This window comes from Rhea pennata, chromosome 1 (assembly GCF_028389875.1).
Source record: "Rhea pennata isolate bPtePen1 chromosome 1, bPtePen1.pri, whole genome shotgun sequence".
Classification (NCBI taxonomy): domain Eukaryota; kingdom Metazoa; phylum Chordata; class Aves; order Rheiformes; family Rheidae; genus Rhea; species Rhea pennata.
The window spans coordinates 27,193,080-27,214,605 of record NC_084663.1 but is presented as its reverse complement, the minus strand read 5'-3'; the positions used below and the strand labels follow the sequence as shown (position 1 = coordinate 27,214,605).

Genomic DNA, 21,526 nt, shown 5'->3' with positions numbered 1-21,526 from the left:
ACATACATATGTATATATACATATATACATACGTGTGTGTATGTGTGCGTATGTGTGCATACGAAAAAAATCTCCCTTCACAGATGTACTTTCTGTAGCTACAGTCTTTATGACAACGAGGTGCTAACAGCCCAAAAAGCAGACCCCTCAAGCTGGAAGAAGCTCATGAGCGTTATGTCCCTCAGCATTATCAGTAAGACTTTGCAGTAACTGTGTGAAAGTTAGCATGTCACAGGTCAAGAGGCAAAAAGGCAAGATCCATCTCTTAAGTGAGAGGAGACTGTATTACCTCCAAGTCAGAGAGTCTTAAAATTATACGGCAATAGCCTGCTGAACTAACATGTCCTTTACCAAATGCAAAAAGAATTTTATAGCCTCTTTTAGCAACCTGAGTTGACAGATCACTGAGCCTCAGCTGCTGATGTTGCTACCCTATAGCTTTGTGCATAGTTACTATTTTTGTTCTTCCCTAATGCCCTGGAGTCTGGCAGCAGGAAAAATATGCTACAATTCACACACTTTTAAAGATCAAGTCCTAAGTTCTAAGTGAAACTGATATTCCATTATGCTTACTCTAGCTATCTGCCACTGCAAAAAGCCAAATCACTGGTAAGAACAACTCAACACAAAATGCACAGAAATCTGACTGATCCACCACATATCATCCGGTAACAACAGTAAATAGATCTATTTTAAGAGAATGTATGTTGTTTTCAGGGACACTCTCTTTGATAATTAGTGGCTGCTCTTCCAATGATTTGTTTTTTAACGAATTTACCTTTGTTTAGATCGTCCTTCCTCCTGAACACCAGTTTTGAAGAGGGCCAGTACAAACCACCAAATCCATCTTTGTTTTCAGCCTTTTCACTTGCAAATTCAATCAGGAGTTTCACACTGCAATTTACTTTGATATCTGTGTTCTCTTACATAATGTGGGTCTTTCCCCTGTCTGCCCAAGTATTTTACTCTATCTCATATCAGAATTATTAACATGAATATCTTGCTATGTATTGCAAATCTTAAGTTAAAAATTCTGAAAAAAAGTTCCCACAAAAACATTACCATTTAACACTTAAGGCACCATGAAAATTCAGTGTATAATATAGAACAGTCTACATAAATATATTAGCATATGTATTCAACTATCTGATATAATTCAGTTACTTCAATAGTACTTTTACAGGAGGTAATACAATTAATAGAATAGATTTTTGAGGCAAAATGCAGAATTTGCATTTCAAAGAGAAAAACAAATACCTCTGAATGTTTATTGATTTTTGCTAGGTCTGCTGCTGTTTTCTCATCTTTAGTCTGTAGATTTTTGTCAGCTCCAAGCTCTAGTAACTTAAAAATTACATTTTTATGTCCATGGCGTGCTGCCCATGTTAATGCCTGCAAAGAACAACTTCATTTTACCAGGTGAAACCACACGTATCTGGAAAAAAGGACTATAACTTTTTGAGGAAAAAAAAACCCAAAACAAAAAACAGTTCATGCAGAGGGTATACATTAAGAATAAAGTAAATCACAGGAATATTATTAAGTCTAACACTACACTAAACTAGATGCTCTTAAGTAGACATAAGAGAAAACAGTCACAGCAAAGCCTCAAGTGCATTAAGACTTTCAATTGAGAGTTAGGATGCAAGCCTTAAGTATAAATGGCAGATGTACCAATCAAATTTAATTCATTTTCTTTACATATATTGTAAAGAGACCTTTTTCACAAATACTACTACACCTACAAGTCCACTTGACAGATTGTAGAATTTTACACAAATTAAGGTCATCTTCCTTTTCAAGGCTATTTAAATACAGAGGCTTTTTAACATGCAGGACCATAGTGGTGAATCTCGAGAATAAGTAGCTAACATAAATCTGAAACTGCCTACTGGGCAGCTCTCAGGACGTTGTGCACCTCAACAGTTCCACACACAGTTAATCCACTGTTATTTATCAGTAACACAACTTTCAAAATTTTTCTGATGTGGCAGAATCTGGAATCAAATACAAATAGAGTAAAACAATCTAGCAAGGTGGTGTAAAGCAGAAGAGTACAACAATGAATGTTTGGGGGTATTTAAGGTATAGTTAGAAAAAGGTTTATGGGTTCTTGCTTTTAAAAAATGTTGTTGTTAGTTAAAAGACAAAAGTAAATCACTTACTGAATATCCATTTTCATCTTGGGCATTTATGTGGGATCCATGAGCAACAAGAAGAGCAACAACCTGAGGACAGCCTTTTCTAGCTGCATACATCAATGGAGTCATTTGTCTCCTGAAAAGAAAGGGGAAAGGGAAAAAACAAAACAACCCCCGCCCAGTAATCTCAAGATGTCAAAACCCAACTGCATAATCACGTACAGCACCCCAATTCTGTACTGTTCTATAGAACAGTAACGCAGAGACTGGAAGCTTGGGATTCCATCAATTTAACAGAACTTCCAGATTCAACTAACTTATTTCCAAAGAGCAAATTTAAAATGTTTTAGGAATTGGTATCAATTTTCTGATAGAAATGAAGTCAAAAGTCAAAGGTACTTTTAGACAAGAAGAAAACAAAAAACTAAGCAAGTCTCTTCCAGAAGTTTAGAATATAGATTTGCAGTACTTCAGCAGAAAAAAGTAAAAGAATATATTGCTGTTTTATCATCTCCAAATTCAAGCAGTGCATTAAAACACAAACAGCCCTAACAATTCCCAGCTGTTACAACAACTTGGTGACTAAAACACTTCTATTCTGATTCTGCACTATATGAATCCAGTTTTTAAGACTGTTTTTCCCTTCTCCCTTCTCCTGCTGCTACAACAGACCTGGTGGCAGTTCTCAATTAGCACACAGCACAGCTTAATGAGAAGGAAATGAGTAGAGTTGCAAAGATTACAGTTTCCACTCCCCTAAAAGCAGAGAACATCAGCAAATGGTCCATACATTTTTTTCAATTGAATTAATTCCAAAAAAGTGGCCATGACTTTTGCATTTTACTTCAAAAATTAGAGAACACAATTTAAGTGACAAATTTTATATATAGATTAATTTAAAATGAAAGTTCTGAAAAGAAATACTAAAGTTTTGTGGAGCACATGTTGTAAAATGAAATTAAATATTTTAAAACTAAAATTATGTGTATTCTTGCATACTCCCTCTGGTAAAAACAGTATATGCAAAAGAACCACAGGTCATACCACTCTTGTCATCGCACAAAGCTTAGAGCAGTGTGCGAAGTATTACCAACATTCAGAATCCTTCTGTGTGCATCTTAAACTTTTCCATGAATTTCCCTAAAAATGTCATACTCAAAACTTAAGTTTCCATACTAAAACTAAATGCATATTAAAATATTTTTGTCCTTTACCCCATTCTTTTCTATTCCCAGAACTGTTTGATACTTTCTCTCTTACACACTACTACTATTTGCAATTGCTGAGTAAATGAGTGTTTTACAGACAACATCCTTTCTACTGTTCTATTTTTTATATTCAAAAAAGCATTATAAAAGCACTCTGTTGATCTGCACAGATGCATACATGATTATGTTGAGAAGCCCATAAGAAGAAGCAATTCTGAATCGCTCTGGAGATTTTGGAAAAAAAGACTAAAAAGTTTCTCTTTTACAAAAATCTTTTGAGAGAGACTTTACACTTATTTTTTGGAGGAAAAACACTATCTCATAGAATTGAAAAACGTGGTATTAGAGGAGAAAGATGTCTAGTTTCTGATTACTATAAAGAGTTCTGAATGAAAATATTTTACTGATGTTCAACTAAATTATTATATCTTAAAACATTTTTTACAGCAAAAATTTAATGCATTGTTTGTAATATATAGCTCTGTGACAAAAATCTGCTGGCAAAATATTATTCTATTTTAGTAGGAAGCAATTTGAGTGGAGGAAAGTTTTTCCAGCACTGTGGTGCTTAAGGAGATCAACTGCGACCACTAGAGGGACTGTGAAAAGCATATGTAAACCAAAGCGGCTGTCCAAAAAATACTGACTTTTGCTTCTTTCCATTCTAGTATTACTAGATGAAGGCCTTGCTCACATTTCTTCACTATTTCTCATTCACAAAAGGTCTGCAAAGGTAGTGTTTTGTTTCAAGCAAGCACAGTTAGAAGTCCAATTGAAAAGATTTCAGACATATCATACATTTGAAACATCCTTATGATAGGGAAAAAAAATTCAATTAGCTAGAGATAAGCAAAATGAAAGGTAACGAGGCCTTAGCAAAACATACACTCAGAAAGAGAAAGAATTTTGCTAATGTAATGAAAACAGACTTGCATCTGCCTAAAACTAATTCAACTTATTCTATCAACACTTCAAATGCAGAAGTTCCAGCTGAACGTGAGGAGCAACTTTTTCACCATGGGGGACAGTCAAGCCGTGGAACAGTTTGCCTGGGGAAGCTGTGTAATCTCCATTGTCGGACTTTTGCCTCCACCAGACTGAAGACCAGATTGAATAAAGCTCTTTAAAATGTGGTCTGATGTCACAGCTAACCTGGCATACTACTATTTTGGAGTAGGATATGTGATTAAATTGCATTTATGCAACAATAAATATGAATGTGTACTGTTTAATGCAGCATAATCACGACCTCAAAACCAAGGTTATTTAACATGCGTGTCCACAAGAGGGAGACTCGAGCATTAGGGAAAACAAATTTTGTTTTCCCAACCTTGCAAGATACTCCCTCCAATAAGACGGCAAGCTTTAACATGCGAAATCTAGTGCTTCTTGCTAAAGCTGAAGAGAATTTAAATGCATTTACACAATTTATTCTGCAATCTAAAAACTTTACATAGCAAATATAGTGATAACCACCTAACCAAAAAACTGTGTTAATATTTGACCTGCAGAATTCATTGCTGATTTTGAAAAATCTTGTAGATATTCTAGTTTCAGTAATCTGGCATGGAGCTGACCCTCTTTTCCAAATACCTGAAAAACCTTTTTGTATGGCACAAGTTGCCACATTGTGTTTGCTCATATTGAGCACAATACTCAAACGATACTCAGAATAAAATAAATACAAATCTTAAAGACAACTTACTAATGTCATTTAAGCACAAAGATTGTTCAAACTGTATTTACTTTCAGCTATGCATTATCTAAATATAACCAATGCATTTGCATGGTCTCATTCTGCATCTTTAAGCCTCTCTGTTTTTACTCTAAGTCATAAAAAAGACAAAACCAGAAGGCTTTTCAGTTCTCAAGACCATCCAGCTATATAAATTTACAAGAGACTTTCTTACAGGCCCACTTCCTCCTGTCAAAATAATGGAGAAAATGCAGTCACAAGGGAACAAGCAGAGCTGAATAGTCCTCACAACTATCATCACTTGGAGCATCTCACCTGGAATAACTATGTGCCATGATAAAAACAGGCAATATAATAACATAGTTTTCTCACTGGAAAGTGTTCTGAGTACCTGTCTATATTACTAAGTTTAAGTCATGGTACAGAATTCACCACACCTGCAAGTACATACTCACAGGCTACTCTTCCACAAAACAAACAAACAAAAAATCTGTCCTCCTAAAAGATTTCAAAATGAGGGGGGAGGGGAGCAAAGGCAAACAGAAGATGCCTTTCTTCTAGACACAGGTCTCCTCTCATTGGGGAGATTTCTATGGAAAAATCCAGTATTTCAGTCTGGTGATCTTGAGAAGTGGAAGCTATATTTAAAGTTTCGTAAGTGGATGAATGTTTATTAACTAGACCAATGCATCACTAACATCAGGAAAAAATATAGCAGATCAGTGTTTTTCCTCAATCTTTTCTTCTTGAGATCCCAAAGCAAGGAAATGGTGCTCCGAGGCACTCTAATCTTTAGTCTGTTGATCTGCAAACTGAATACTGCTTCAAATAACCTGGAAGCATCTTCAAAAGTTCTTGGAGCCAGTTTCACCACTCCAGCACTGTATACTATGCTTGGATTTGAGGAAACAGTGTGTCTACAGCAACCAACGGAAAGCTATTTACTCTTTTTCTGCTCATTGTGATTTTAAGGCGGAAGGTGGGAAACTCTAGACAATAAATAGAACTGTATGAACACACTTTAGTGTACTGTGAGCTGCACTTAATTCTTAAGCATCAGCTACTAGAACAAGGTGAGAGTCTTCTACCTTCTTGAAGCAGAATTTGACAGGAGAATGCAACTCAGCTCTAATAAGGTGGGGCTGAAAAATGTTTCAGGATCTCTAGTTTTAAGCTTCATTTCAGATTGCCAGTTTTACATCCTTCTGCTTTTTAACTCTGTTTATATGACTGTTTTAAAATAAAAGAGATACCCATGTAAGTTTTCCAGCACATAGAAGTTGAAAAGGTAGACAGCTACTAAGTTATCTTCATATGACCTAAACAAACAAACAAACAAAAAAGAAGGAAATGAATAAGAAAGGGATAATAATTTTAAAAGGGCATGGCAGAACTCTACCCTATGACATTTCCATTCATCCTTCTCTGTCCTCCTACTGTGTTACCCCACCACATTATTACAAGCAAGATGGTCTAGCTAGGGATAAAGAGGACAGACACATTCTGACCTAAAGTAATAACACAAATGAGTTATCCACAGGATCAGAAACCTCTCAAAATGCTTTCAACTTTGCTTTCCAAGTGAGGGTGAAGTCTCCAATCAAGGAATTCAGAACATGCATGGGAAATCTACTCCACTTATCTGATGAAAGAACAATTCTGTATCAGAAATCCAAAAGTATTATGCAAATAAGCCACAAAAAGGGTAAGTTAGTAGCACAAATAATAATCTGGGACTGAATGTTGCTGATACAACACTAATGAACTCCAACACCAGTTTTGTTTTTGTTTGACCCGACAGCTGCTCAGGTGACATTCCAAGGCATCAGAGGACACTGTTCCTGTCAGGACACTTCTGTTAAAAACAGCACCTAATGTTGGCACTGTCCCTGAGCATTTTATACCTCTGTCCAGAAACTGTGGTGAACACTACTAAGTCTGTTGGTCCCACTGTAAAGTCAATACTAGCTGGGAAAGGTCTAATCATTTATTTCTGATTCTAGACTCTTCTGCCTCATCAAAAGAGCTGATGAATAAGCCTCAACACTTGCATTTAAAAGTCACCCTTTCAAACTCATTTGTACAACTGATTTCTTTGGGTCTCTCCCCTTTGGTCACCCATTGATGATTGCTGCGATTTTTCCCAACTCAGACATGGGAAGGAACAGACTTGCGGACATTGCCCATCTGCACAAAGTACTTACGTAAATATGCTTGTTTTCCCTCTGTATAATTCTTTTATTTAGTCCCTCTGTGCTGATATGTGAACAACATAATGAAGCATGTCTTTCTGCTCTGGGTTCATAGTGCTAGAATAACAAACTCTCAGAAAGTAATGAGACATGTAATATCACAAGGTACCTTGCTTTTTTTTCTGAAGTAGACCAAAGATCTTTACTCAATCAGTACAAAACTTTATTTAAATGCTTTGATTTTCTTCCCATAAAATGTACTGTAATGCAGTAACTTTTCTCAGGCTATTTACCTTTACTGAAATGTACTATTTGTCATTTGGCAAAAGTTAACTATCACACAATGATAACGTCAAGGTCTGTGAAATTATTATGTGGCAGTGCAGACTTACTATCTTATCAGCAGCAATAAATATCTTGCTAAAATTGAAGTGTTACACAATTGCTTTATTCTGAGTATGCAACCTGAAAAAGAGACCTACCTTTTGAACTGGGCAATATTAAGATGAACATTTCCCCCTTCTATTATCATTTTCTCAAGAGGGCAAAGTAGACTAACACAATCATTGTACGTTTTTTTTTGATCCTCCTCAAAATTACTCTGAATGTAAGCATAAGTGGACAAACCTATGCAAATGAATACCATACTTGAATAGTCGTTATATTTTAACATGTATGCATTCACATATATGAGAGTATGCCTCAATCTAAACTTTAAATCTTTATAAAGACAAAGGTTTAGTTTTTACAACATTCACCTAAAATCTAAAGAACTTCTGAACAGTTGTATTCAAACACACACAAATTTCATAACCTGTTTCATAGCAGAAAGACTAAGGGGAGGTTTGGTCACCGAGCAGGACCTGATTGTGTTAGAAATTAAGAGTGAAGAAAAAAATCCAAACAAGCAAACAAAATCCAGTACACATTCCATACAGAACAAGAGACAAAGCTTATTTCAAAATATAGGAGATTTCACTCATTCACCTACTTACACCTTCTTCTAACAAAGAGTTACTGGCATTAACTATCAATTCAAAATCCTTTCCTCACCTGCAAAACCATTAGGTTTCTTCTACACTACTTAAGTAAACAAGAACTTGGAGGTTGTCATCAAAACTCAAATATACTAAACATACTATCAAATGCAGTCCTACCAGCAGTTTTGTAATTTAGTTATCAGGCGGTCATACCTTTACCTCCACCCTCCAATGAAATAACACCTTAATATTACTAAACCAATGTACTTTCAGGAAAGCACTGCAGGTTAAAAAGAGTTTTAAGAAAAGACTGCTTAACTTTTTCCTAGCCTTACAAAAGGATGCAGTATACCAATACATTTTAGCATAGGAAGAAGGTGAATGATGCAAGACAAGCATAATAAATTTCTCAGGGTAGTATGCACTTAAATAAAGCATAGATGGTATAGTAGCTTTACAAAGACTTAACAGAGCATCTTACAGCACTTTCCTGTATTACCTAATGATTACCTTGATTATCTTTCAAATCTTTTCAGTTAGCACTTAGGCTTTGATATACTGCATTTTCATCAGACAAAACTGTTTTAATAGCCATCGATATTTAGTTCCTGATTTTGATTCAGTAAAATACCAGAAGAAAAGTTGCTCTACTTACTAATACCTTCTCCTCGGTACTCTATTTTCCCCAAACATTACCCTTCTTAGACTGTACTTCAAAAATAAGAGATTTCTTACTAGTACTTCCACCCTGTGCACACTTAATGAATCAGAAGGGGGGAAAAAGGAAAAAAAAAGTAAGAAAAAGAGTAAGTTTCAGTGTATCACCTCCAAATCAAGCAAATCAAGAGTCTATGCAGGCTGCCCTGTCAGCTCAACAGAGAGAGGACAAATATCAACCTTTCTGTACTAAACAAAAGTAAGTATTCAGCTTTACATACATACACATTTCAGTTGTTGATGAACAAAAGCGAAGTTGAACTCTGTTCTTCCTAGAACGATAACGGTTCTTAAGAGCTGAGACAACCAAATATGAAAGTTTAATTCTTAATAGATTTCTTAAGATGATCACACAGGAAGGAATCTCATAATAATCTCAGCTCATTGACAATTTTTTGTCCTCTTACAGATAATTTGGAAATGCAGAAAAATAACGGCAAGGGCGAAGTGGACTGGAACACCATTCAGGTCTGTATTGATTCCTTATCCTCACAGGAGTAGGTTTAGTGGGTTCCCTCCCACTGTTCCAGAACAAGTAGTTCTAATGATGGAGCAGCAAGCACACAAGTAAGGTATTAGAAAAAAAAAGGGGGCAGTATGAAGATTTTTGAAAAATCTAGACCTTGCTATCTAACCTCTACTCATTTGGTGCTAATTTGGATTGTCACATATTACATTTTTGTTTGAGAGAGTTTACTCTTCCAAAAGTGAAAAAAAACCTGAATACAATATCTAATGTACACAAGCATAATTCATATGTTAGCACAAGGTCTTAGGGTGCAAAGAACAATAACAAATAAATATTTGTGTATAAAACCAACTGTACATAACATACACTAAGTTTATAAATAAGGTTTTGCCCTTAAAATTCCTATCTCTTGTGTCAGAATCCAAACTTTTTTTACAAAGCTTAGCCAAAGGCCTTTGAAGTGTAAACTAGCAGCTTTGCACTCTGGCTTACATTTTCAAGCACGCAGGACAAAGTTAATGACGCAGAGACTGATCCCATTTTTTTCAAGTAGATTGTTCAACACAACACCCAGTTATCTGAGGGCAACAGTACGTAATTATTTCAGAGTTTTAAGCTTCTCTTCTTTCATGAACAATACCAGATAAAAATGAACGGCTTTTTTTTATATCACACATCAGTGACACTTCAGTATAACTATGTTTCCTCCCTGCCTATCAATGCTATGCTTACAATGAGGTTCTGGACCCAACAAAACATCTGAACTCTACTAAGGAGAGCAAACAGGCCTCTCAAATCTGCTTTTTGTAAGAGATACGCAATCGAGGTACCTCAAGTAATGAGAACTTAGTCCATGGTAAAGAGGTAAAAGAGCAGGGGTATAAAAAATGAGTTTTAGTTAAGTGCAGAACAGGCAGTCTCAAAGCTGACCAGAATACTATCTTCTTTTTCCCCCCCCCAACAGAAGGAACACAGTTAATCCTGGGTCAACCCAGAATTTCTTTCTTTTTAATGAAAAATGAGACACTGCATCAGACTATGAGACTACAGATAGCTCCCAATGTATTGCCTCAGACCACTGAGGCATGAAGTGGTAGTTCAAAAAACAAGCTGTTATTTGTTTTTTAAAGGGAGATTAAATCATGCTTGCACTAGAAGAAATGTATTTTATTTACATAGGAATTTACTTTCTCATAAGTGACTCTCTCAGAGGAATATACCTAGGAACCCATAAAAAGCTCAAAAAGAAGACATGAATTTAAATGAACTCTTTTACCCCATATCTTTATACAGCAAGAGGAAATGTGATTTGGGAAGGACAGAGAATGTACATCTGAACTTATACTATGGACAACCAAGGGTACTGTATGATTTATTTTTTCCTCAATTTACATCTTGTTCAGCTGGGGAACATACTTTAATTTGATAAAACAGATCATACTTTATTACTTACTCAAATGAATAACTGTACCAGGAGAAATAAACAATCACACGTTCATCTTTCTGTATAGACAGCAGCGAAGTTACAAAAAGCTAATGAAGTATACATCATCTGTGGCAACTGTTATAGTCATAAGGACATTTGTGTATTTAATATTAAATTTTAAACTTTAAAGATTTTACCTGCATGCAAGGTTAGGATCAGCATTCCTTGATAATAGTAGTTCTACAGTCTTCAAAATCTTATCCTCTGAAGCATGTGCAGTACATGCTGCCATCAACACAGTGTACTTATCTGTTTTGAAAATTAGAGAATTGCATACATAAACACCATGCTGATCCAGAATTTCCTTTAAAAGTCTTTACTCTTGTTACAGTTCAATTAATTATATTCTGATACACTAAGACTCTTGGGAAATGGTAGAATTGTCAAGTCAGATAAAGGCATCTGAGAATAGAAGATACTCAGAAAGAGCAAATGGAAGTGGTAGAGCATCTATCCCTACTGTAGATGAGGATGCTTCTTAGCTGCCCAAAAAAACAGTAGAAGCTTAACTTTAGATGCTTGCTTCTCAATCTTGGCCCATATAAATAGACTCATTCCCTATCTCCCATCCCCTAAATAAGGAAACAGTCAAGGAAAGAAAGAGCTTAGAAGTTAATTGCAATGGATTCAAAGAGGATTAAAAGTATGTTTTTATAGATGTTCTTTTCCACAGCTACAGTACTTAAAGACTCATGAGAAGGGGAAAAAAAAAAAAAAAAAAAAAAAAAAGTGAATTTGCTCCAGCTCTGAAGCCAGCTGAGTGTTACATTCTACCTTTAGTCATGAATCAGAATTGCACACGGCAGCTGTTTGTCCACAAAACAGGGGGATCTCTTTTCCCACGGTTCTCCTATAGAGATGTGGGAAACACTGCACCTCAAGGACCTTAGCAAGCTATTTGGCTCTAGAGTCAATTAGAAGACTGCCATTTGAATAACTGCCCATTTTGCTTGTTGCACAAACTTACATACAAGTTCAAACATGCCTTTAACATTTTAACAAATACAGTTTTAACTGCACATATCTCAGAGCATACCATGAAGTATTACAACATATTTTCTAACTTTCTGCTAGAAATTTTATGACTTTGTATGTGCTAGTACTTTTATTTCTCAGCTGAGGTCTGGTTTTAATAAACAAATTTTTAAACTTGAAGTGCTTTACTTTATCCCAACATCTAAGTCGCACTACTTTTAGTCCCTGAACAAACACCCAAAATGTGAGTTTTGTTTTTAAATTCACCTGGGTTTTATATACCATCTTGTAATTTTCAGCTACCTCATACAGAAGTTCTGACACACACAAATCAATATATTAAATGAATTCACAGAGTCACTTAAACTCCTGAACAGTAAGCAATTAACATTTTAGTAAACTATTTGAAACACTGCATGACAGATTCTTACACAAAATATTTAACATGGTTATCAAAAATAACATGAACTAAAAGCTGGCAGAAGGACTTCAAACAAAAGGTAGTGATAAGCTCTTAGTCTGGGAATGGTATCTCGTAGGAAATTGTAGTTATATTTGTATTCAGTATTTGAGATGGTGATAAAGAATGGGAAACTGATTTCTGTATAGCATACCTAGAGCTCATACATATGGGGAAAAGAAAGGGAAGAAACATGTCCAGATAATCAGGTTTCTCTTTTTTTTGCACAGAAAAACTGATGGAGACTGAAAAAAAGAATAGTTTATGTTCAGTTTGAATGAAAATAATCTAGAAGAGCTAGTGAATTTACTTCTCAAAAGATGCTGCATTCTGATTCCATCACATCTTCAATGTTACACTTAGTTCCTTGTTCTTCATGACTACCAAAGTTTATTTTAATATCAGGGTAAAATTAAGTAACCAGATGGAAAGAATAATTGCAGTGTGACTACAGATGATTACCTGCACAGCCATTACTAGGATTATAGGCATTATAGGATAACTTAACTGATTGCCAGCTGATATAAAACAACCAGCAGCACTAGTGATTTTAGTACTAATTTAGAATGGCACAGCTATTACTGAACACATGTGGCCTGACCTAAATCAATGACTTGCAAGGCTGTTCCCGGCTAGTCTGTAATCTACTGCCCGAAAGATCTAGATACTGTTTTCCTACACAAGCCAAAAGGGAAACAAACTGAAAAACCTGATCCTAGCAAATTGCCACTTAAGGCAAACTTAGGACAAAGTCACATGTTTTTTTTAAAAAAAATACTCTGTACATTGGTTAACTGCTCAGCCAAGACTGTTGTCCAGAGAAGTCGGTCCAATTTGTAGCTCTTTACCACAAACAAGGTATGTTGTAAACAGGTATGTGTGGGAGGAAGCCACATGAAGTATTCTGAAGAGGGTTACAAGGATAGCAATGTGACGACATGATTGCTTTTGGTGCAAGCAATCTACTCTCATCTCATAATTCTGATCAGTTCCTAGGAAGTTCAAGAAATTTTTCATTACAATCTGCACTCTGATTACTACTTCTACTACTACTAAAAATATCGTCAAGCTATTGAAAAATAAGATCAGTGTTTTTATGAACACTGTGTGTTGCATGTGTCAAAGCAGCTTCTTCTGTATTGCAAAGTCTTTTCTTTGTTTTGGACAAATCGTCCAACAGAACAAAAGAGAAGAAAAAAAAATAATCACAGTTTAAGTAGGAAGAAGTTATTAACAAGCCATAAAATTTGACAGATATAATACTTTAGAAGTTCCCTTAAACTGTTAAAAAAAAAAAAAAAAAAAGTGTTCTAGCAATACACTGAAGAGCTTTCACATAATAGAAAAAATATTTTAGAGAAATTCCACATTAGTTTATCAGGAACTGGATAGCTATTCCTGTAGGCAAATGATTTCTTCAACTATAGGCAAAGGAGAACTACTATTTGTTATTTGTTACCATCTTTCAGATCTGCCTTTTGAGCTGCTCTTTGTAGTTAAAAAAAAATAAAAAAGGATTAACCTAAAAACTAGTATATCTTTATTACTGTGGTCTGAAATGAGCAATCACATGAGCAGGTCAGCTGGCATATTTGAAAGGCCAGTGTTGAAGGGTGGAGAGCAACAAACTCTAACAAACACAGCTAGAAAAGAAGTGTCCATTACAGCCATTAGAAGATTAGACTAGATTAGGTTAGATGTTGAAGCCCTCTTGAATAAGCCAATGTTTTTATCATATTCTGAAGTATTTAACAAGAGTAGGTACCAATTCTGCCTTGGGATTCTGGCTTGTTCCTGCACGTACGTACTTCCTGACAGGAACACACTAAGGAGGTGTTAACTCTGCAACTTTATCCTTTAATTCTTGATGTTCCTACTCTATGGCTTCATCCTGCAATTCTTGAGCAAGTATTTCCAAATGCTTTTTTTAAAAAGCATTGGGGTGGGGGCAGGAAAAGAGAGACAGAGACACCAAGAAAAAACATCAACATGAATCCAGCAGTTCCAAGAATATAATTTTTACTTTAAAAACTAGCTAACAGAGCACAACATGGTATACACATCATCAAAGAAAGTCCCCCCTCCCACCCCACCGAGTTTCCAAAGGCAAGAGCTAATTATTGTTATTAAACTGTCAATGTATCTTGACTACATTTTTGCAATTTTGGATGTGAAATCTAGTCTAGGCCCCAGTCCCACTGTGGACCTTGCTTTTCTCATATATACGTAAACAGAGAAAAAGGATAGGTCAATGTCTGGTACTGAAAGTTATTAACCACTAATTTCATTCATACCTATTTCAAAGCTTGCATTAGCTCCTCTGTCCAAGAGAAGATGTACTACTGCAACATCAGCCACACTGGCAGCATACATCAAGGGAGTCCATCCAAACTGAAAGCTAGATTCTATGCTTATACCTGTCAAAATTTAAATCATAAAGTTACACCAAAATAAACACAGATTTTATAAACTTCACTTTAACATATATAGCTACCCTAGTTTCTGATTTGTGCTTACACTTGTGTTTATTCCTAGTGAGAGAAAAGTCTCACTTAAACCACTGTTCTTTTTTTAAACATCTTTTAACATTTTTTAAAACATCTGGAGTACAAGAAAACAAGTTTTAGAACTGACTACAAGGAAGCCCAATTCTTAATCCAAATAGTTAAGCACCACAAAAAAGATACATTTGAAAAAAAAAAGTAAGAGATACATTTACTGGCAAAAATAATTTCATAGAAGTGCACAGAATATCTGCTTTCTTAAGTATTACAACTTCCTTCAAGCAAAACCCAAGAACTTTGATTCTTGCCAAAGCAAGTGATTTGTTGTGGAAACAACTTTCTCCTTGTACTATTAGGACCATATTGACTAGGGTTTTCCTGCTCACAGATCCTTTTATTCTGCCTTCCAAGGTACTCGGCTAGAAGAGGCCAGCCTTGCATTCAGTACCAACAAATATTATCTTGGTAGAACAGAAAATAGAAGATAATGTAAGATTCAGTCACAATCACCAGATTTGTTCATTAATCTATATAACAGCCACATCTTCCTCTGCAGCAAGCTTGCCAGCCAGCCTGTCCAAATTCACAAAGTATAAACTCATTTGACAACTTTCAAATAAAAATCCCTGTACATTCTAAGAGGTACCATCTTTCTTTCAATTCTTTCTCAAAAGATTATTTCCTCTACAACACTTAGTTTCCATTAGCTGATTTCACATTAGTCCATTAGTGATTCTAGTCAAATTGTAGTCAAATCACAGATAGTCAAAAGTACTTAATAGCAAGAGAGGACTCTGAAAAAACAACTGTCATAAGAAATTTGTGACAGTCAAGTTGCATGCATACCTCTTTACGCTAAATGTGTATTTACTTTCCTTGCATTCATAATTTGTCAAAGATGTGCTCAGCACGGCAAGCCAAAGGCAGTCAAGCTTAGGTATTAACAGGTCACTGCCTTGGGACTGATTCTTGGACTATTTTAAGATCACTGAAGTTGTAGAAGTCATCTTTAAAGAGGAAACTTCCAATGAATGCCAGGTGCTGAAGTATTCTAGCATCTCTAATCTCTGACAAGCTACAGGAATCGTGGGCCAATCTTTTTAGCGTGTGCACATATCAGCTGCAATCCTCAACGTCACAGAATTCTAGTTTTCCTGTAGCACACAAAATAAGGCCCAGAACAAAGTTCTATAAGGAGTTCCACTATGCGTCCCTTAGCAGCCATATGTGAGCTTCCCTGTAGTCAAGTCAGCTCAAGAACCTATAAAGTCTGATATCCAACAGCCAACTGAGTCAACAGTACTTGGAAACGAGCGCTGGAAAGCTGGCACTGTGTCAGCCTTGAGTTAAGAAGTTACTTTTGCTCATAGGAGGAAAAGCAGTCCAAGTAACTAAAGCTTTCATCAAGATGTTTTAATTTTAATATATGGTTGAATAATAGTGACAAAAGAGCTATTTGTCATGCATATAGAGACTTACTGAAGCTCGAGAAACGGTATTTTCCTCACTGCTTTCTTTAGCTACGCCGCAGCCAGTATTAGCAAAAGCACCAGCATTGTGGCAAAGCAGAATGGTCTTTCTGGTAACAAAATGTCCAAGATGCTTTATAACTTGCTTTACATGCATGGACTCCTGCAGTTTCCCTAGCAAGTACCCTGGAGTATCACATAGTCTGAGTCACATCTGATCTGAACAACTTTCTTCTCTCTAACTAGGAATGGGCAGAAATATATTTCTGCTCTAGGACAGGTCTGGAGACAGAACACGTGAATAACAGTGAAACAAAAGAACAGCTAGGGAAGAATGATGTTCCTTCTGTGATTAGTACAGTTTCTCTAGTATCTCTTTCAGATACTGCTCTGAATGGCCTAATATTAGTAACAGTAGGAAGGTTGCTTTTATACACAAAAATGTAATACCAGATTCAAAAGGTTAATAAGGTAAAATCTGAAGACATATGATCAAATTCCACATACAGTTTTTTACGCTAAATAATTTCATGTTTGACACCAAAAATCTTGAGATGTTGAAAGATTTTTTGTTTAGTTTAACAACAGCTTGTAATATTAGAAGCTGTTCACATTCAGACTCAATTTATCTGACATAAAGATTGTAAAGTGCTGTGATACTTCTATTAGAAGTATATATTTATTTTAAGTCTGTCAGCACTTAGTGCTTCTGTTCCCACAATAACTTAAAATTGAGTTAAATCAGAGCTGCAGATGTCTCCTGCTGCTAGAGCAGCAATAGTTCTCATCTTACTCGGGGTTCATAGTCCTAACCCAGCTGAAAAGTTACCCACTTTTTTCCACATTTTGCTACTTCTTTGCTACTTTGCTCCCTGAACTGGTTCACAAAAGAGCAGACAAGCTCCAGTACACATGCAAAGATGGGATGGAACAGACTGTTGACAAAAGGAATGAGGATATAACTGTAGAATACGCCACCTTTAATGAGTTCAAACTATTGTGAGGTTCTAACTTTCAGTTCTATCTGAGGAAAATGAATATATGAATTACATAGTATGAAATATTTACCCCAGGAGCAGACTAACATGCCATTCAAAGTCATCTTTGCACCTGCCACTTGCTTACATTATTTTGTGACACACTTCAGAACTTGTTCTTAGTATGTTACCATTTTGTGCTTGTCCATCTCCTAAAGGAGGCCTGTGAAACTGCCTCTGCGCTTAAGAATCTTCGATCAATCACCAAGAAAGCCAGAACATGACATGTTCTTATTATATTTGAAAGAATAGCCACAACTGTTGCTAGGAAATCCACTTGTCCAACACAGACTGTGAATTTGCTCAAGTGCTAGTAGCAAGCCTCCTATAAGCTCTACTAAACATGCACTAGAAGTGACTCAACTTAGAGGAAAAGATTTAATCTGACTGAGCACAGATATTTTGGAGGACAATGCTACCTTTCTCCAGAAACATCTCCCACTTTGGAATTTATTACCTACTACTGCTCTGTAGAGGTAGTGTTGATTGTGTCAGAATTCTCCTGCTACCCATTTTCTTAGAAAATTTATAGGTCTTCTTGCGATTACCTTGCCTTGTGCATTTCTGAGTACAGGATACCAATTTATAGGAACCTTTTGCTTGACCTTATGTTCTTGTAAATCCATATCATCATCTTCCAAAAGTGTAGAGCAATCCATTATGTGATGGGCATCAACATGGAAAGGTTCAGTGTGAACTACTACTGTCTAAGTTACAAGGAAGTAAAAATGGAAGGCTGTAACATGAAACAAATTAAGCAACCTGATGTCCAGACATCACTAAAAATTCTACCTATAAGAACAGATTTTTTCAAAGCAAGGAATAAGATGCAATTCACTCATTACTATATCTTTGAGTTTCAGCCTGTATAGTAGTTTTGATCAAAAAAAAAAAAAATCGCTCACTGAGGTGAAAAATACTCTTCTTTTAAAAGGGCGAACAACAACATTGTTTTAAAACTCAGAAAAACCTTAGTTAGTAAGAATCTCCTTTCTTCTAGTCATAAGACAGATTTTCTCAGAGAACAAGCTCTTTGCTAGTATATTCTGCTTGCTTGCTGAAGCAGAACTTCCTGACAATTATCGCTAGGCAGGTTATTCAGCTATGCAGTTTTGATTGCCCTGGATGCTTCAGTAAGTGATCTAATCCTCCGAACACCCAATAATAGAAACACATTACAGAGGAATACTGAGTAACAGAAACAGGGAGAATGACTTTTAGTGTTGAAACGAACTAGTTTTTAGTCATGATTTGTAACAGCGTCAAATGCCATACCAACCTTATCAGACCTTTTGGAATCACAATGTCCAGCCATGTTGCCAAGACAGCAGCATTACACACAGAGCATACCAGAAACACAATAATGCTGATGAGTGAGAAAAACAACATGGAGTTTCCAAACTGTGGGAGTATTAAAAACCAAATGAAAAGAAGAACCCCCAACAATACAACCTTCAGCATTAAGGTAAAAAAATCCACTGAATTCTCATACTCAACTTAAACTATTTCAAACTTAGTGTATGTAATAGGAGATTTTCAGATTCAAGATGCATCTAAAAACAAATAAGACACCTTATTTCACAGTTCACACATTATAGCTTTGTTAATGTTTAGGACTCCTGATTGGTAACACGAAATAAATAACTCAGATAAAATTTACTGGAATACTGCATGTTAAGCCACTGAAAAAAAGAAAAAAACCCTTCATCTTTAAAATAAGTCATTATCCTGTATCAGAAACACAGATATAGTCCTATATGCACCTGAGACACTATTTTGAAATGAGAAACTTTTAAGCATGAAAAGTCTTGCTAATGTCAATTAAAAATACTGAACCGCGTAATTCACTTTCCTCACCTGAGTTTAAGAGTTCTTCAATCAATGATACATCACCACAAGTCAGAGCTTTCTTTAATGCATCATTCTTATCTGCCTGCAACATTTGATCCAATTGCTAGATAATCAAAATAAAGTTAAGTCAAAAACAAGTGAATGTTTCAAGATGAAAGGCACAGTCTGATATTTATATAGAAGTACTAGGCACCTCCATAAAGACAAATCAAAGGAAAAAAAAAAAAAAAGGAAGGCGAGGCTTTCCTTCTTCTGTCTCAGTAGACCTGTTAACATTCTACTGTGAGAAATATTTTTCAAGATTAAATTTTTAGAAAGATTCCATTCTCCGAAAATGTAACTATGAACTTTCTCAATGAACCTGCTATCCTTCCTACAGTGTTCTCATTTTTTATTAATGCTACTCAATTTCAATTAAGATTCCTTTTCTTATTCTGGGGCTAAAAGAATGTTGCATCATGTTTCTTTACTTGTTTTGCATATTTCACATGTAGAGCAGCAATGCACTAAAAGTAATACAGCTACTATGATCAAAGTTATGATTTGGGGTAGTATAGCTCAGTGAGTAGTTATCTGGCTTAAAGCCAGCATGAATCCACTGTTTGAGAGGATGACTGGTCCCCTTCCCTCCTACCCCTGTGGCAGCAAAAGTATTTGTGTTGCTGAATAATAAGTGATTTGACAGAAGTTATGTGGCTGAAAAATGACCTGGTTCACAAAAAAAAGAACAGTTTTTGAACCATTCAGTTGCCTAATTCAGTTTCCTTTCAGGAGTATCACAGATTTGTTCTAGATTAAAGCTGCAGATGTAGCTAAAAATTGCTGCTGGCATGACCTGTAGTTGCATATGAAGTCAAGTGTTGTTCACTAGTAACACCATTGCAGATAGAAGAGAAGAAGGAAGGAAGAGAAGCTGCATTTCATTATAAGTGTTTGAAGTCATGACATGAAAACTCAGGATTATACATTTTACCTACCATGCAACTTTCCCAAAACTTTTGTATAATCTTAACAAGCTCTCAGGGTGTATTATCTCAAGCTGATAATTTAGCCTTATTTTCCACTCTACCCACCTAACAGATTCTGAATAATGTATATTTTTGAGAGATTAACCTTGATTTAAAGATCAAGATCACTTAGAAAAAAATGACTACAAACTTTGTCAGAGTACCTTAAGTTTTCAGTTTATTTCCATTTTCAAATTCCATCTATGAGACAATCTAAGGGCTAAAAAGCCTTGCAGAATCTCTTTTCTCCTCATATCATCTTTTCTCAAATACAATAAAATCAAGTAAGTCTTCATATTAACATGAAACATAGTCTGGAGATTTAAGATCTAAAACAGCTTTCCAGGCCTCAAGTCTCTTTCAAGTTTATTCTCATGCTGAAAGTGACAGAAATTTTTCATTTTAACGGAGAAAAAAATCCAGGAGAAAAATTATTTTCTTTTTTTAAGGAAGTAAACAGACTCCACACAATGTTTTTTGTTTAGCCCCAGATTAAGGGGACACCACCACCATCAGGCTAAAACAACCACAGCAGATGTTGCCCGCTGCGGCCCTCGCCCCGGGCCCGCTAAAGGCCGCCCCTCACCGCACCGTCTGACTGCCGCGGCCGGCCCGGCTCGGCGGCAGCGACCGACTCCCCGGGGTGCCCGAGGGCGCGGGGAGCATGGCGGCTTCGCCCACCTGCGACTGCCGCCGCACGACGCCGATGTCCCAGCAGTCCTCGTCGCTGCCGCTGCTCTCGTCGCCGCCCGCCACGACGCGCGCACCCCACCGCGCGTCGGCCATAGCGCCAGGGAGCGCGGGCGCAGTTCGCGCCTCGCTCGCCTCCACACCGCTGGGCCACGTGACCCGTGCGCGCCTGCGCGCGGCGCCGCTGCGGCACTGCCTGCCCTCGCGCGCGGCGCTGTGTGCGCGCGCATGTCGCTGTGGCGAGGCAACGGCCGCACGCGTGAGGCGCGGGTCGCGCGCCGCCGACGGTGCCGCCTGTGGAGAGCCCCCGGCAGGGGGCGGCCAGCCGCCTCCAGCCGCGCGAGCGACCGAGTCTGAGCGGGGTTGTAGCCTGCCGGATGCCCTGTGAATTAGAACGGGGGGCCAGCAGGCAGGACTGGGAACCGAATAGTTGGTCTTGTATACGGTGATGTCACAGCATCAGCTAAAAGAACGACACGAGACTTAAATTTAAAACATATATTTTTAAGTGAATAGGAATGTAACATGGCATAGTAGCCCACATCTGTTTTGTAGTGATGTTAGATAATGCAGTATGCCATGTACAAAATTTACGTTCCAAATCCATGATTGTTAAAGGTGTTTTGAAAGAAAGGGAAAAGTTG

General features: G+C 36.8%; 1 protein-coding gene across 1 annotated transcript in view; it reads right to left on the bottom strand.

The window, feature by feature from the left end:
• The window catches only part of ASZ1 (ankyrin repeat, SAM and basic leucine zipper domain containing 1), a 36,812-nt gene extending 15,834 nt beyond the window's left edge, over positions 1 to 20,978 (bottom strand). Inside the window, exons 1-6 of the mRNA XM_062599290.1 lie at positions 20,874 to 20,978; positions 19,192 to 19,288; positions 14,619 to 14,741; positions 11,027 to 11,138; positions 2,166 to 2,277; positions 1,258 to 1,392 (exon numbers count right to left, since the gene is read on the bottom strand). Coding sequence (XP_062455274.1) covers positions 1,258 to 1,392; positions 2,166 to 2,277; positions 11,027 to 11,138; positions 14,619 to 14,741; positions 19,192 to 19,288; positions 20,874 to 20,978 — 684 coding nt within the window. The remainder of the gene's footprint in view (positions 1 to 1,257; positions 1,393 to 2,165; positions 2,278 to 11,026; positions 11,139 to 14,618; positions 14,742 to 19,191; positions 19,289 to 20,873) is intronic.
• Positions 20,979 to 21,526: the final 548 nt, after the last annotated feature.